Source organism: Malaclemys terrapin, chromosome 7, assembly GCF_027887155.1.
Source record: "Malaclemys terrapin pileata isolate rMalTer1 chromosome 7, rMalTer1.hap1, whole genome shotgun sequence".
NCBI lineage: Eukaryota > Metazoa > Chordata > Testudines > Emydidae > Malaclemys > Malaclemys terrapin.
In genome coordinates this window covers 111744357-111757513 of record NC_071511.1, presented here as the reverse complement: position 1 = coordinate 111757513, position 13157 = coordinate 111744357, and the positions used below count along the sequence as shown (strand labels likewise).

At 41.2% G+C, this 13157-nt stretch overlaps 1 protein-coding gene across 1 annotated transcript; it reads right to left on the bottom strand.

Moving 5' to 3' along the window:
- Positions 1-2657: 2657 nt before the first annotated feature.
- PRDX3 (peroxiredoxin 3) lies at positions 2658-11591 on the bottom strand. The gene is made up of 7 exons (XM_054035103.1): positions 11483-11591; positions 11059-11194; positions 9784-9925; positions 8748-8883; positions 6363-6466; positions 5013-5178; positions 2658-3639 (listed from the first exon to the last, which is right to left on the bottom strand). Exons 1-7 carry the CDS (start codon positions 11516-11518, stop codon positions 3586-3588), a joined length of 774 nt encoding a protein of 257 aa, XP_053891078.1. The 5' UTR covers positions 11519-11591; the 3' UTR covers positions 2658-3585.
- Positions 11592-13157: the final 1566 nt, after the last annotated feature.

Here is a 13157-nt window from a genome sequence, read left to right as displayed (position 1 = left end):
GAGACAGATCAAGAAAGCAAGCAATCCAACTCCATTATTATTAGTAAGTATTAGTGAAGGAATGCGTTAGCTTACTTTTATTTTGGCTTGTGATTTCCTTTATAGGAAGAGGGAGGTTTATTCCTGGGTTTGTAACGTTAAGGTTTTGCCTAGAGGGGAGATCCTCTATGTTCTTGAGTCTTTTGTTATTCTGTAAAGTACTTACTCTCCCGATTTTACAGAGGTAATTCTTTTACTTTTTCTTTAATTAAAGTACTTCATTTAAGAACCTGATTGATTTTTCATTGTTCTTAAGATCCAAGGGTTTGGGTCTGTGTTCACCTGTACTAATTAGTGAGGATATTATTCTGAGGCCTCCCCAGGAAACAGGGTGTAGGAGCTTGGGGGGATATTTAGGGAAGATAGGGCTCCAAGTGGCCCTCCCTGAATGTTTGTTTAATTCACTTGGTGGTGGCAGCATACTGTTCAAGGTAGAATTTGTGCCTTGGGAAAGTTTTTAACCTAAGCTGGTAAAAATAAGCTTAGGGAGTCTTTCATGCAGGTCCCCACATCTGTACCCCAGAGTTCAGAGTGGGGAAGGAACCCTGATATAGACAAAGTTGAAAAACGTACAGCAAAATACCAAATTCAAGTCTGCTTGGTTTTTTATACTGAACTTATTTGCGTTGTTCATGTCTGCTGCCTTTTAGTTAAATTGGTCAGTTAAGGTTTAAATTTTGGATTAAACTAATACATTATAAGCATCCTTTTGCACTGTGAACTTCCCTGTTATGTGAGGGGCTGCCAGCACTCTTCATGCCAGCAATTTTAATCCTCTAGTTTCTGCTATGGATTAAAGGTTCACCACCTTGGCCCAGGAACTGCTGAAATTACTTTTCAGTTTCTTCACTAATTCTGTGGTCTAATATTAATTGATTTTAGGGGGACAGCAGAATGTGGTGGGGAGAATAATGGACTAATTTAAAGAAAATCCCTTCCATGGAAGACATTTGTTTATAACTCAAAAAAAAAAAAAAAAAAAAAAAAAAAGTTACTGCTCCTGTCATGGTATCTGTTCACACAGCTTTTAAGACCACTAGAATGTCCACTATCCTACAGCAGACAGTATTTCTGGGGTGGGGGGGGCAGGGGGAATCTAAGGGCTTGTCTACACTACCGACTGGATCGGCAGGCAGCGATTGATCCAGCCGGGGGGTTAATTTATGTCTAGTATAGCCGCGATAAATCAACTGCTGAGCGCTCTCCCATCGACTCCAGTACTCCACCAGAATGAGATGCACAAGCAGAGTCGACAGGAGTGTCCGCTGTCGACTTACCGCAGTAAGTAGATCTAAGTACGTCGACTTCAGCTATGTTATTCATGTAGCTGAAGTTGCGTATCTTAGATTGACCCCGAGCTGTAGTGTAGACAAGCCCGAAGCAGTGACAGCCAAATTGGTGGTCATAAAAAAGCAGGGGAGAGAACACATATATAGTATAATCAAGTACTAAGGATTATTTGGTATTTGCATTACAGTAGTGCCCAAAAGACCCAACACTATCAGGGCCCATTGCAGGTTTTGTAGAAACACATAGTAAGAAAGTCCTTGCCACAAAGGTTTACAGTTGAACTAGAGAAGACATAATTACTTCCAATTTACCCAGCTGTGACTCACCATATGCCTGTTCTAGCAACTGAGAATACACCTGAAGTAGAGATTTTTCCTATCTTGAAAATTTTGATATTTAAACAAAGAGCACTGATTTGAAGTCAATGGGATTGTACACAATGCACAGAGGAAGCATGTGCAAGTCTTTGCAGGACTAGGGTCTTAAATTTTCACAAATATCTGGTTAATGCTACACTTATTAAAAACTAAACTAATATGAAGTTTGACAGGATGAAAAAAAGATTTTTGGTAGGTATATAGAGCTAAGAGCTCAGTCATTGACTATCACTCTCTTCGGGTCAATGTGCCTAAATGAACACTCCACCTGCTCTTGCATGATACAAGAGAAGACTTTTTCATTGGTAACTGTAGCATTTTGACAGATTAGTCAATTACAGTTTAGAGCAATATTCTCTTAGCAAAGAACTAGCTAGTCCAGCTATCCACCGCTCCAACTTGGGCTCGCTTATAGGCTTCCACCTTCATTCTTCCACATTATTTCTTCCTGAATAGATTCATTTTGTTTATCCAGGATTTTAAGGAGTTTTCACTTATCCAAATATCAGAGGGGTAGCCATGTTAGTCTGGATCTGTAAAAAGTGACAGAGTCCTGTGGCACCTTATAGACTAACAGAAGTACTGGAGCATAAGCTTTCGTGGGTGAATACCCACTTCATCAGACGCATGTCAAAGATGCACGCGTCTGACGAAGTGGGTATTCACCCACAAAAGCTTATGCTCCAATATTTCTGTTAGTCTATAAGGTGCCATGGGACTCTTTGTCGCTTTTCACTTATCCAGTTCTTCAGCAGCTATTCCTTTGCTCCCTTTGCCACACATATGGTCCAGTTTCTTCTACAGTTATCTGTAGCCACTAGCAGCTTATAAGTGGTAGTAGGTGGGGCTGCGGGAGATAAAACTTAATGCAACACCACACCCAGTCTCTGGTAAGCAGAGGAGAAAGAACATCCAACCTAGATGATAGTTAGAACAACACTGTAGACAGTCTGCTTTAAGATTAATTTATTGATGATTTCATAGTTTAAGAAAAAAATATATGCTCAAAATCATTTCAGGAGGAAGCCATATTAAATCTTAAACAGACTTAATGAATCTTCCTACATAATTACACATCAAGCACTACAATATTTGGAAATCTACATTTAGTGCAACAGACAATTTAAGTGTATGACCAACTATTTCAAAAGGCAAAAATAGCAATTATTAAGCGCCAGTAAATGTACCACAATTAGAATTAAGTTCACATCTCCAACAGTTCCTAAACGGAATGCAGTTATTCTTCATTTAATGTTCTATATTCCAATACATCTTAGCTGAACGATTGTAGATATTTGTTACTTCGACCTCCAAATCACATTTGCATGTGGAAGCAGTCTGGAAAAAAACATGAGCATAATATGTACAAGAAATGCTTCCGTCCCTGCCTAAAGAGTTATTGACAAGTTAAAGGGAACCACATTCTAGATATTTCTCTGTATCATCCACTCTACAGCTCAGTATTTCCAGCTCTCAGAAACAAGAGTCTATCGTCCAGTTTTCATGTGTGCACAGAAAGCCTGGCACTATTTCTATTCCAAGACTGCTTAAAAGGAAGAAGGAAAGGCCAGTACTCCTGCCCCTCCCACAGGCACATATACATGGGGGAGGTAAAGAAGAGAATGGCTGAATAGAGATATATGGGACTGCAGTGCACTCTCTCTGGAGAAAAAACAGCTCCAAGAATAGGATTTAAAATTTGTTGATTATGTAACTATTTAATGTTTCAGCATTTAACAATTTTTCTTAAACACCAAAAAAAAAAAAAAAAATTTGCACTTAAATGCAATCATGGTTGCTTCCTTAGGAAATCCAGCATATGGTTTCTAAGTAACAGTAATAAGGACTCTTTCATTGCCACCTAGCTGTATTTGATGATCTATTTATGCACTTTTTCAAAGTACTCCTTAGAAGCTTCTGGACTTGGCTTGATCTGTAAACAAAGAGATACAGTTTTATACAAGTTGGTATATACACAAAGTGTAGGAGATAAAAATGATGGCTTTATATTTAAGATTCCATTTAAGAATACTTTTTATGCTTTAATAAACCACACAGTTATTTCTGTACGTCCACTCACTCATGAGAAGCAATGTACAAAGTAATTTTAACAGAATTGCAGGCTTCTCAGCTGCAAAAAGAAAACTGAAAAATATGTAACTGCAAGACGTTTAAAAAATTTAACTAGGACTATCAATCACAGTTATAATTGCACTGTTAAACAATAACAGAATACCAGTTTAAATTTATTATAAATATTTTTGATATTTTTCTACATTTTCAAATATATTTATTTCAATTACAACACAGAACAAAGTGTACAGTGCTCACTTTTTTCTTTAAAATACTTGCACTGTAGAAGAGAAACAAGAGATAGTATTTTTCAATTCACCACATACAAGTATTGTAGTGCAATCTCTTTATTGTGAAAGTACAACTTACAAATGTAGGTATTTTCCCCACATAACTGCACTCAAAAACAAAAAGTCCACTCAGCCAACTTCTTGTTCAGTCAATTGCTAAGACAAACAAGTTTTTTTTTACATTTACAGGAGATAATGCTGCCCATTTATTTACAAAGTCACTTGAAAATGAGAACAAGCGCTCACATTGGCACTGCTGTAGCTGGCATTGCAAGGTATTTATATGCCAGCTATGCTAAACATTTGTATAGTCCTTCATTCTTCAACTTATAGATTGCACATTTTTACACTGCAAATATTTGTAACAAAATATAAAGTGAGCACTGTATACTTCCTATTCTGTGTTATAATTGAAATCAATATATTTGAAAATGTAGAAAAACATCCAAAATATTTATAATAAATGTAAATTGGTATTCTATTACTGTTTGACAGTGCATTAAAACTGTGATTAATCGCAACTATCTTTTTTAATCTCACGATGAATTGTGATATTTAAAAATCATTTGATAGCCCTAATTTAAACTGATACAAAACACAAGGCAAATCAAGACAATCCAGGCAGACTGTCATGACAGTTAATATGGGAAGCAAGTGAAGACTGCATGTACTCATACGTGTTGGGTAGAGGGAGGGATTTTGTACTCTCAAAAGAATACAAAATGTGAATGTTTTCTCCACATGTAACTTCTAGTATCGTGACTGCACTTTAAGTGATTCAGACTGAGGGCATCAATTCATACAATGAAAACTTAAAAGACTTGTAAGTTAATGAGTTCTTTCATATTATAGTGCCCAGTCTTCAGACTTTCCATGCAAAAAGGTGGGACATTTTCCAGGATTGGGTCCATATTTTGGATGGCAATACTTAACCAACACATACCGTAGGGGACTCTGGAGTCCAGTTTGCTGGGCAAACCTCTCCATGAGTTTCCACGTACTGGAATGCCTTCACCAAGCGAAGGGTCTCTTCCACACTGCGGCCAACAGGGAGATCATTGATACTCAGATGCTTGATGATTCCATTAGGATCAATGATGAAGAGACCTCTGTATATGAACAAAGATGTTTTGAACCTCTGCAATATGAATTCTGTGTCTTGTTTCTTGTGCATGCTGAAATCTATTTCACAGAGGTGAAGTTATTCTAAATCACTCATACCCCAGTGTATGGAACATTTGTACAATATTTGCTAATGTGTACTTTTTGCACAATAAGATAGCTAAGAAGAAGTAACGACAATAGTCAGAACTAAAGATGCTGATTACAAAAGTGTAATCCGAGCATTAATCCCACCCATGCTTTCCAGGTACTGAAAGCACTTCTCCCTATTATTTTGAGGCACCCCAAAATCCATTTAAGGTGCTACTTTGAGTCTCATCTGCATATAGAATACAGGATTTAGTCTAATTCCTAGTTACAAGGATAGCTGGTTATGCATTTAAAAGAACATCTCAATTTCACCCGCAAACTACTAAAGTGGTGGAATTAATTAGATTTGGTAACAAATATTCAAGTTCCTACCTAGCCAATAATTTAGACAAAAAGTTGTTTTTTTTTTTTTAAATAAACAAAAGGGTTATGAAGCAGAGTTAAAGAGAGCTCTGAGATCACTATTGCTCTCTATTACTATATAGCAACGAGAAATAGAATTAATGCGTCCCCAAATACAGAGGGTCAGAAAGGGTCCTCAGAGCGGGGAAAGTACAAAGCAGAGCCAAGTAGCATGCTTTCTTCCTTGCCATCATGTGGCAAATCTTGCTGTGCCAGACATGTGCAGCTAGGAATCCATGGGCATTCAAGAAGGGGGAGAATTGAGCCTCTGTGCTGCTTGACCGCCTCAAAATTGCATGGAGCTATGCATAAATATTAGTACTACTCTAACCTATCCTCCCCCTCTCCTTCCCCCCATCCTCCAGAGAGATAGGGAAGAGAGCAAGCATTGGGTTACGAGAGTCTCAAGAACAGAACAGAACATTCTTTCCTCAGAAGTGTTCCTGGATAGATAAGTTCCAGAGGCTTCACACCCTGACCTCTCCATAAGGCCATATACCCTTCCCCCACCTTCTATAACCCTCTACAGAAACTGCAAAACGAGCCAGTTTGACAAGCTGTGTTTCACCCTTACCCAGATTTTTGAGGGGAAAGGGAGTACAATATGGCCCATGCAGTTTTAAACTTGGCACTGTCATAACTAGGGAACAGTAGAGGTGACCAGAGAACAAGGTCCTACCTTAGTGCTAGACCAGGTCCTTCTAACAGCACACCATAATCTCGGGAGATTTGTTTTGTCAGGTCTGACAGAAGCGGGATATTCATATGGCCCAAGCCACCACTCTAGTAGAAATAAATAACAGAAAGGTAAGTTTGAGCGTAATAAGAGTGAAGACTGAATATCGGTTTAGTTTTTTATTTTCATTGCATCACTGCCTATTAGGAGTTCCCTTCAGGAGTCACAGCACTGATAAAACGTTCATTCTTGAGCCTTTATTAAACTAGGCTCCTAACATGGTATAATTAGTTCACATGCTTTGAGCAAACTTAATTGCTGTTTTTAAAAAACCCACCTCCCTGAACACGAAGCCCTTCTACACTGATGATTTTCAGACCTGATACAGCAGGTACTAGACCACCCGTAACAGCAATGGGAAGATTCTGGGGGAAATTATTTCCCCTTATGCACTAGGTGATCACTTTAATTAAATAAAAGAGCATCTATTACACATGATCTACTAAGAAAGATGTCACTTTATTATAGAAACTGAATATCCACGTATAAGTACAGACGTTTGCATTTTTTTTCATGCTAGTAACATTTATTTCCAAACAGTTAGATTATGTCAAAGATATTCTGTTTTCTGTATGTAAATAGATTCAGTATTTAAAGCACATATTTTCCTATATTTGGGCAGTCGAGTGAGAGAGTGTACTGAATTGTGCAACATTTTGACCGCCAAAGGATAACCTATCCTTGAAACAAGACTGATGAATCTGTTAGCTTTTCTATTCCTGGCACTGTCAATGAACCAGTGTGCAACCTTAGGCAATCACATAGACCCTGATTCTGCACGTACCTATCCATGACAGAACTACTCATACATGTGCATAACTTTACTCACATAAGCGTTAAAGAAATCAAGGCCTTTGTTTCTCGGAACCTCCATTTCTTGCAAAGGCACCATGGGAAGAATACTTTCCCACCTTTATAGAGTGCTTTGAGACCTCTGGATGAAACAGGTGCCAAGTACTATTGCACACGTAAAGTTATAAATCAAAGCCAATATTCGCATTTTGGAGTTTTGGTCCAACTTTGTTAAATATGAATACAAACTTCTTTGTCCAAGTATATTAGGCATGACAGACTTTAACAAAATTAGCTTTCTCTTCTGTTTGCATATTACAAAATAACCCACCCACTAACCCACACACACACAGAAGAAAGCAACATCAGCTTGTGGGCCTTCACAGGAATCTGCAATTATACATAGCCTCAGACTGGTCCTAACCTAGGTACACTTTTGCTAGGAGGTATAAACACAATGAAGCATTTCCATATAACCATGTTAGCAACAACTGAAGACATCAGATATGAGCTTTTTTTGAACTGCCCCATTAGGTTTTCTAGTTTAGTTACTGGCAGAAGACCAACATCATTTTGGCATTACTAAATGTTAAGAGACCGGACAGTAAGAACAAGTCCTCCCTAGCACTTCCTCCTTCTCTCAAGGAGTTAAGTGCACCATCTTATTACACAAGAAGTTTTAAGCTTTTTTGTGTCTTAAACGAGGTTGTTAGGAATTTCAGTAGCTTTCAGCTGATGCTATAAATCTCCTAACAAGCCTATTATTCTTTGTTTCAATTAAATCAGAAAGAAGTTAGCTACTGATTAACTACTTACTAGTTACACATACACAGCAGAGATATGTAGTAACTACTAAATTTTATGTACAAGATCACAAGTAATAATTGCCTTTATTTAAGGCATCTCATAAATAGAATATGCATTATATGTTTTACTCAGAAGTTAACATTTACACAGTCACACTGTGTAAGCTTCAAGAGTACTCAGACATATATTGGACAGGAAAACAAAGTATCTGGTTGTGTTATTACTTCAAACACAGAAGTTAGTTATTAGCTAAATATGGCAAAGAAGTTTTTGAGCCTTATACTTTTGAACTATTATCTGTCTCCACATTTTTTATTTTAAAAGAACTGGATGAGGAAGATAGTGCATCAAAGTTTAATACTTAAAATTAGATCTCATATTAAATATACTCACATAGAAAAGCTGTCAAATGCTACAATCAGGTAATTCCTTCTTCTTGTTTGCTTTCTTTTTTTAGGCCTGTCCTAAAATAAACTACCGTAAACGTATGCACGTTGAATATTTAGGAAATGCCTCTCTATGTACTTGTGTTCAATTAGAGAAAGATTATTCAAAAAGTATAGTGGAAATTTATGCTTGATAGTAAGGGTTTGCAGAGTTGAATCCTAGCTGAAGTGCTCTTTTGAAGGCAATCAGCCTCTTTGCATGAGCAAATACAGGATTTTACACAACTTCTCAATAGCACTCTCCAAAGTGCTGTTAGTGAGAAAACAGCCATGTGACTCATACCTTTCGTGGTGTATTTATCCAGGCCAGATGACAAAAGTGAGAATCCACAGATACAGCAACGACCTCACAGTTCACATCTCTAAATTCATTAGCTTTGTCACTGAAAGCCACAATTTCTGTCGGGCATACAAAAGTGCTGGGTGGGAAGAGAAGGGTAGTAAATAAAAGAAAGTAAGTAAGTTGTAATTATTCCAGACCTAAGCTTCACAAAGAAGTTTTAAAAGAACGAGGAAACACTGGTTTCCAGGCACAAAACACATTGCTGTATTACTTATGTAGCATGTTTTACAGTTCTGTTTCATCACTGATTCAAGTTTTCAAGTAGCTGAATCAGTTTCAACAAGTCTCAGAAAAACAGCAATTGCAGTTAAATAGTACACTGATTATTTGTGTCTACATTTTCAACAAGCAAGTCATTTTCATGAATTCTCATTCTGCTAGCTCTTAGTGAACAGATTTTGCAGAAAAGTTCTACATTCGAGGAACGTGGATGGAGGGACTGAAAATGGAATCCTCTCCCAGCTACCCCACCAGCAGAGCTACTCCACAGCTATTATTGTGGGCTTAGGACTTCATGCGAGTTGCAACCCAAAACTCCCATTCTGAACAGTTTTTGTTTACTGGAGCCGCTTAATCACAGATCTATCAGCTTTGCCATAGCCCACCCCTAAGTAAACCCCTTTATGTGACTCAGAACTCCAAGGCGCACAGGCAGAGGAGTTCTCTGCAACCAGGATCCCCCTATACAGTGGAGCCAATTCTGTTCTGAAGCACTGGAGGCCCACCAGAGGCAACAGGATTTGTTCCCAGCTTTACACTCAAAATGAGCCAACAGAACTATTGTTGCAGTATGAAACGATCTCCTCCCCGACTGTTATCATTCACACTCTAGAAACAGACATGCTTTCTGCTTGACAAGGATACCCAGGACAAGGTCAAATGAAATGTTGGTAGAGATAGAAACCCTAAACATGCTGTTTCTGTGTGATTGAGCAGGAGTCTAGATAATATTTTTTGTAAAAAATGTTACACTCACAAATCCAAAGGGTAGAAGAAAAGTACCAGATATTTTCCCTTAAAGTCATCTAGGCTCAATTCTTTGAACTCTCCATTGACAACAGCTGTTCCTTTAAAATATGGGGCATGTTGAGTAACGGCAGGAACAAACCTTGAAGAACCTAGAAAGAATGAATCATACTGTATGTCAGTGGTTTTCAACCATACTCAGAGGAGTCTTCCAGGAGATACATCAACTCATCTAGATATTTGCCTAGTTTTACAATAGGCTACATAAAAAGCACTAGCAAAGTCAGTACAAACTAAAATTTTATAGACAATGATTTGTTTATACTACTGTGTATACTATACACTGAAATGTAAGTACAATAGTTATATTCCAATTGATTTATTTTATAATTATATAGTAAAAATGAGAAAGTAAGCAATTTTTCAGTAATAGTGTGCTGTGACACTTGTATTTTTATGTCTGATTGTGCAAGTTTTTAAGTGAGGTGAAACTTGGGGGTACACAAGACAAATCAGACTCTTGAAAGGGGTAAAGTAGTCTGGAAAGGTTGAGAGCCACTGCTGTATGTAATGGACACAGATACTTTTAAACTATTAAATAAGTTAATCAACCAGAGTAGTGTATAGGAATTTTGACAACTTTGAATCAACTTTCATTTAATGGCTCAAGATCCACCATATTGTAGTAGCAATATATTTATTTGTGCTCATCATATTATGTTAGGAATTTTTTTTGCCTTTTTATGTTATAGCAATGGAGGGGGGGGGAGGTTACACGTTTGAGAAACAAAGATACTCAGTGTACAAACGTGACATTTTAGAAGTGTATGCTTTCCAACTTAATCCTGTACAGAGAAAAACTTTAGTCACTTTGCCTGCATATTATCCAGACAAAGAACAACATTTCACAACTGTGAAATTGCAGATTTTTTTTGCAGATCTGCAGGGGACGTTACCATTCCAAGAGTATTCAGTCCAACCCTGCCCTGCTCATTGTCTCCAGCAAGAGGTCACCTTTTTAGACCACCAGTTCAGCATCCCCACATCAGATTAGGATGAAGGGCTACTTTACAAGTGAAGAAGTTAGAGAGAGAGACGGAAGCCGGAGGGGAATGGATTTTGCAGGCGTGTGATTGATCCACAAGCCCCAGTGATCTGCTCCGAGCTACACTGTAACCCCTGCGGCTGTTCAGTCCCACCCACGTGGGAGCCCCGGCAGAAGCACCCGCTTGCCCGCCATGCGCTAGGGCGGCTGACTCTTCTTGGCGAGGCGACTCTGACTTACTGGTGCTGAAATGGAGCCGGGGAAGGGGCAGTTCTGCCTGAGCCGTGCACTTCCTCCCGGCGGCGCCAGCAGCAGGAACAGGGGGCCGCAGGGCAGCCGCACAGGCCCCCCAGGAGAAGGGAGTTGCTCGGGTTATCTGGAAGGAGAGAGGGCAGAGATTCAGCACGTGCAGGAGCGGGGGGCTCAGGGCCGGCCGGGAGCATGCAGCGTGCACGGGCTGGGGGGAGTCCCGTGCCCCCCGGATTGGGGGCGGGATGACCTACCCATCCCGGAGCCCTGCAACGAAAGGGGCTCAGTGCACCAGACACTGGCCTCCCGGCCCCCGAGCGCCCTGCAGCCAGGGGGCCCCACGTGCCCGGCAGAGCGGGGGCCGCTGGCCTGCGCCGGGCTGGGGCTGGGGCGGGAGCGGAGCCCACACACTCACCGAGGGCCTCAGCAACCTTCGCAGGGCAGCAGCCATCTTCGGGGCGGCTGAGTGACAGGCGGGCCCGGCCAGCGGCGCTGCAAAGCCGGGAGCGGGGCGGGGCCGCCGCGCAGGGGGCGGAACCGGCCTGGCTACCGCTGCGGGGCGGGCTGGCAGAGCCGGGCGGTGTGAATCAGGTCGCCCAGGGCGGCAGGTTTCACAGAGAGCGAGCCCTGAGCTAGAGCTTAGCGGGTGGGCCCTTGGCTCCCTGCAGTGCCCCTGGGGAGCCACCCACCCTGAGATGAGCTGAGCCTGGGAGCCACCCACCCCGCACCCTGAGTCTGAACTTAGTAGGAGGATCCACCTGTCCAGCTCTTACTCACAGGAGGTCCACCAGCACGGATCTCCCTTTCCCCTGCACGCTGAAAAAGCCCAAATGCAACCCAGGGGAGAGCCACCTTACTGCACCCTGGGGAAGACTGAGTCCCACTGCATCCTGGTTTCACCCATCCCAAACTCGCCCAGGGAATCCAGCTCCTCTTCACGCTGTGGGAGGCCTGAACCTACCCCACATCTAATGCTCCATCCTGGGGGGAAAGCCTGAATTTGACCCTTCCACCCTAACTCCCCCATGCTGCAAAGAAACCATTGATTCAACCATACCACATCCTGCACAAGACCTAAACCCAATCACTACACCCCATCTCAAGTTGGCCACCCTTGCTCTATGGAAAGCCTGGACTGCCACCGCTCCCTGCCTCGGAAAATCCACACTTGCCAAACCTGGGTGGGAAGGCAGTTCAGATCATAAGGAAAGAGGAATGAAAGAAGACCTGAGAGTGGGAAGAGGGTACAAAAGGGACACGAAAATATGATGTGGTGACTAGCTGGTGTGACTCAGCTCTCCTTAGGGAAAGGGGAGGGATTATAGTACTGTAGCCACATGTGGCTAAATTAGGCCAGGCCTAGTAATAAGAGAGAAGCCTCCAGAGATCTAAAGGGGGAGTTTGCTTGCGGCCTGCCTGCTGGGTGGCAAAGGCAAAGAGGACGAAAAGCTCGGAAAAAGCTGATTGAGGGCTTTAGCCAGCCTAAATTATCCCACACAGACCTTAGAAGGAGCACTGTGGGATTCCTGACCCAAGGAAGGAAAACCCACTTGAGTTATCAGCACACATCCCAGAAACAGAGCTGTGAGATGCCTCACATAAGAGGAAGAGCTGATGGAAAGCATCAGATACACTCCAGAAAAAGGGCTCTGGGACTCCTGGCTCAAAGAGGGAAAACTACCTATCTGAAGTATTGCACAGGTCCAGAAGGAGGGTTGTGGGAAACCCTGAATCGAGAGGGAACAAAGGTTGGACTCGAAGTACTAAAAACAAATTTGATATGCTGTAAGAGATCTAATAAATGAAACCACACAAAGGGGAGATCATGGTTGAAGGGTTCTGGCCTTGAAATAATTTCTTGTTATAACCAAGGAGGAACTAAGGGAACAATACCTGCAGGGGCAGGTTGTGCCACAAAGGGATGGCTGTCTGTCACAGTTGGGCTTCCTAAAATGTTCCTTATACTATTTATTATCACTGTATTCCCAAATATTTAAGGCACTCTGACACTATGCTAAGGGCTGTAATAAAACCTAGACAGAAATTACTCCCTCCCTCCCCCCCATGCACCCCAGACAAGTACTCACAGC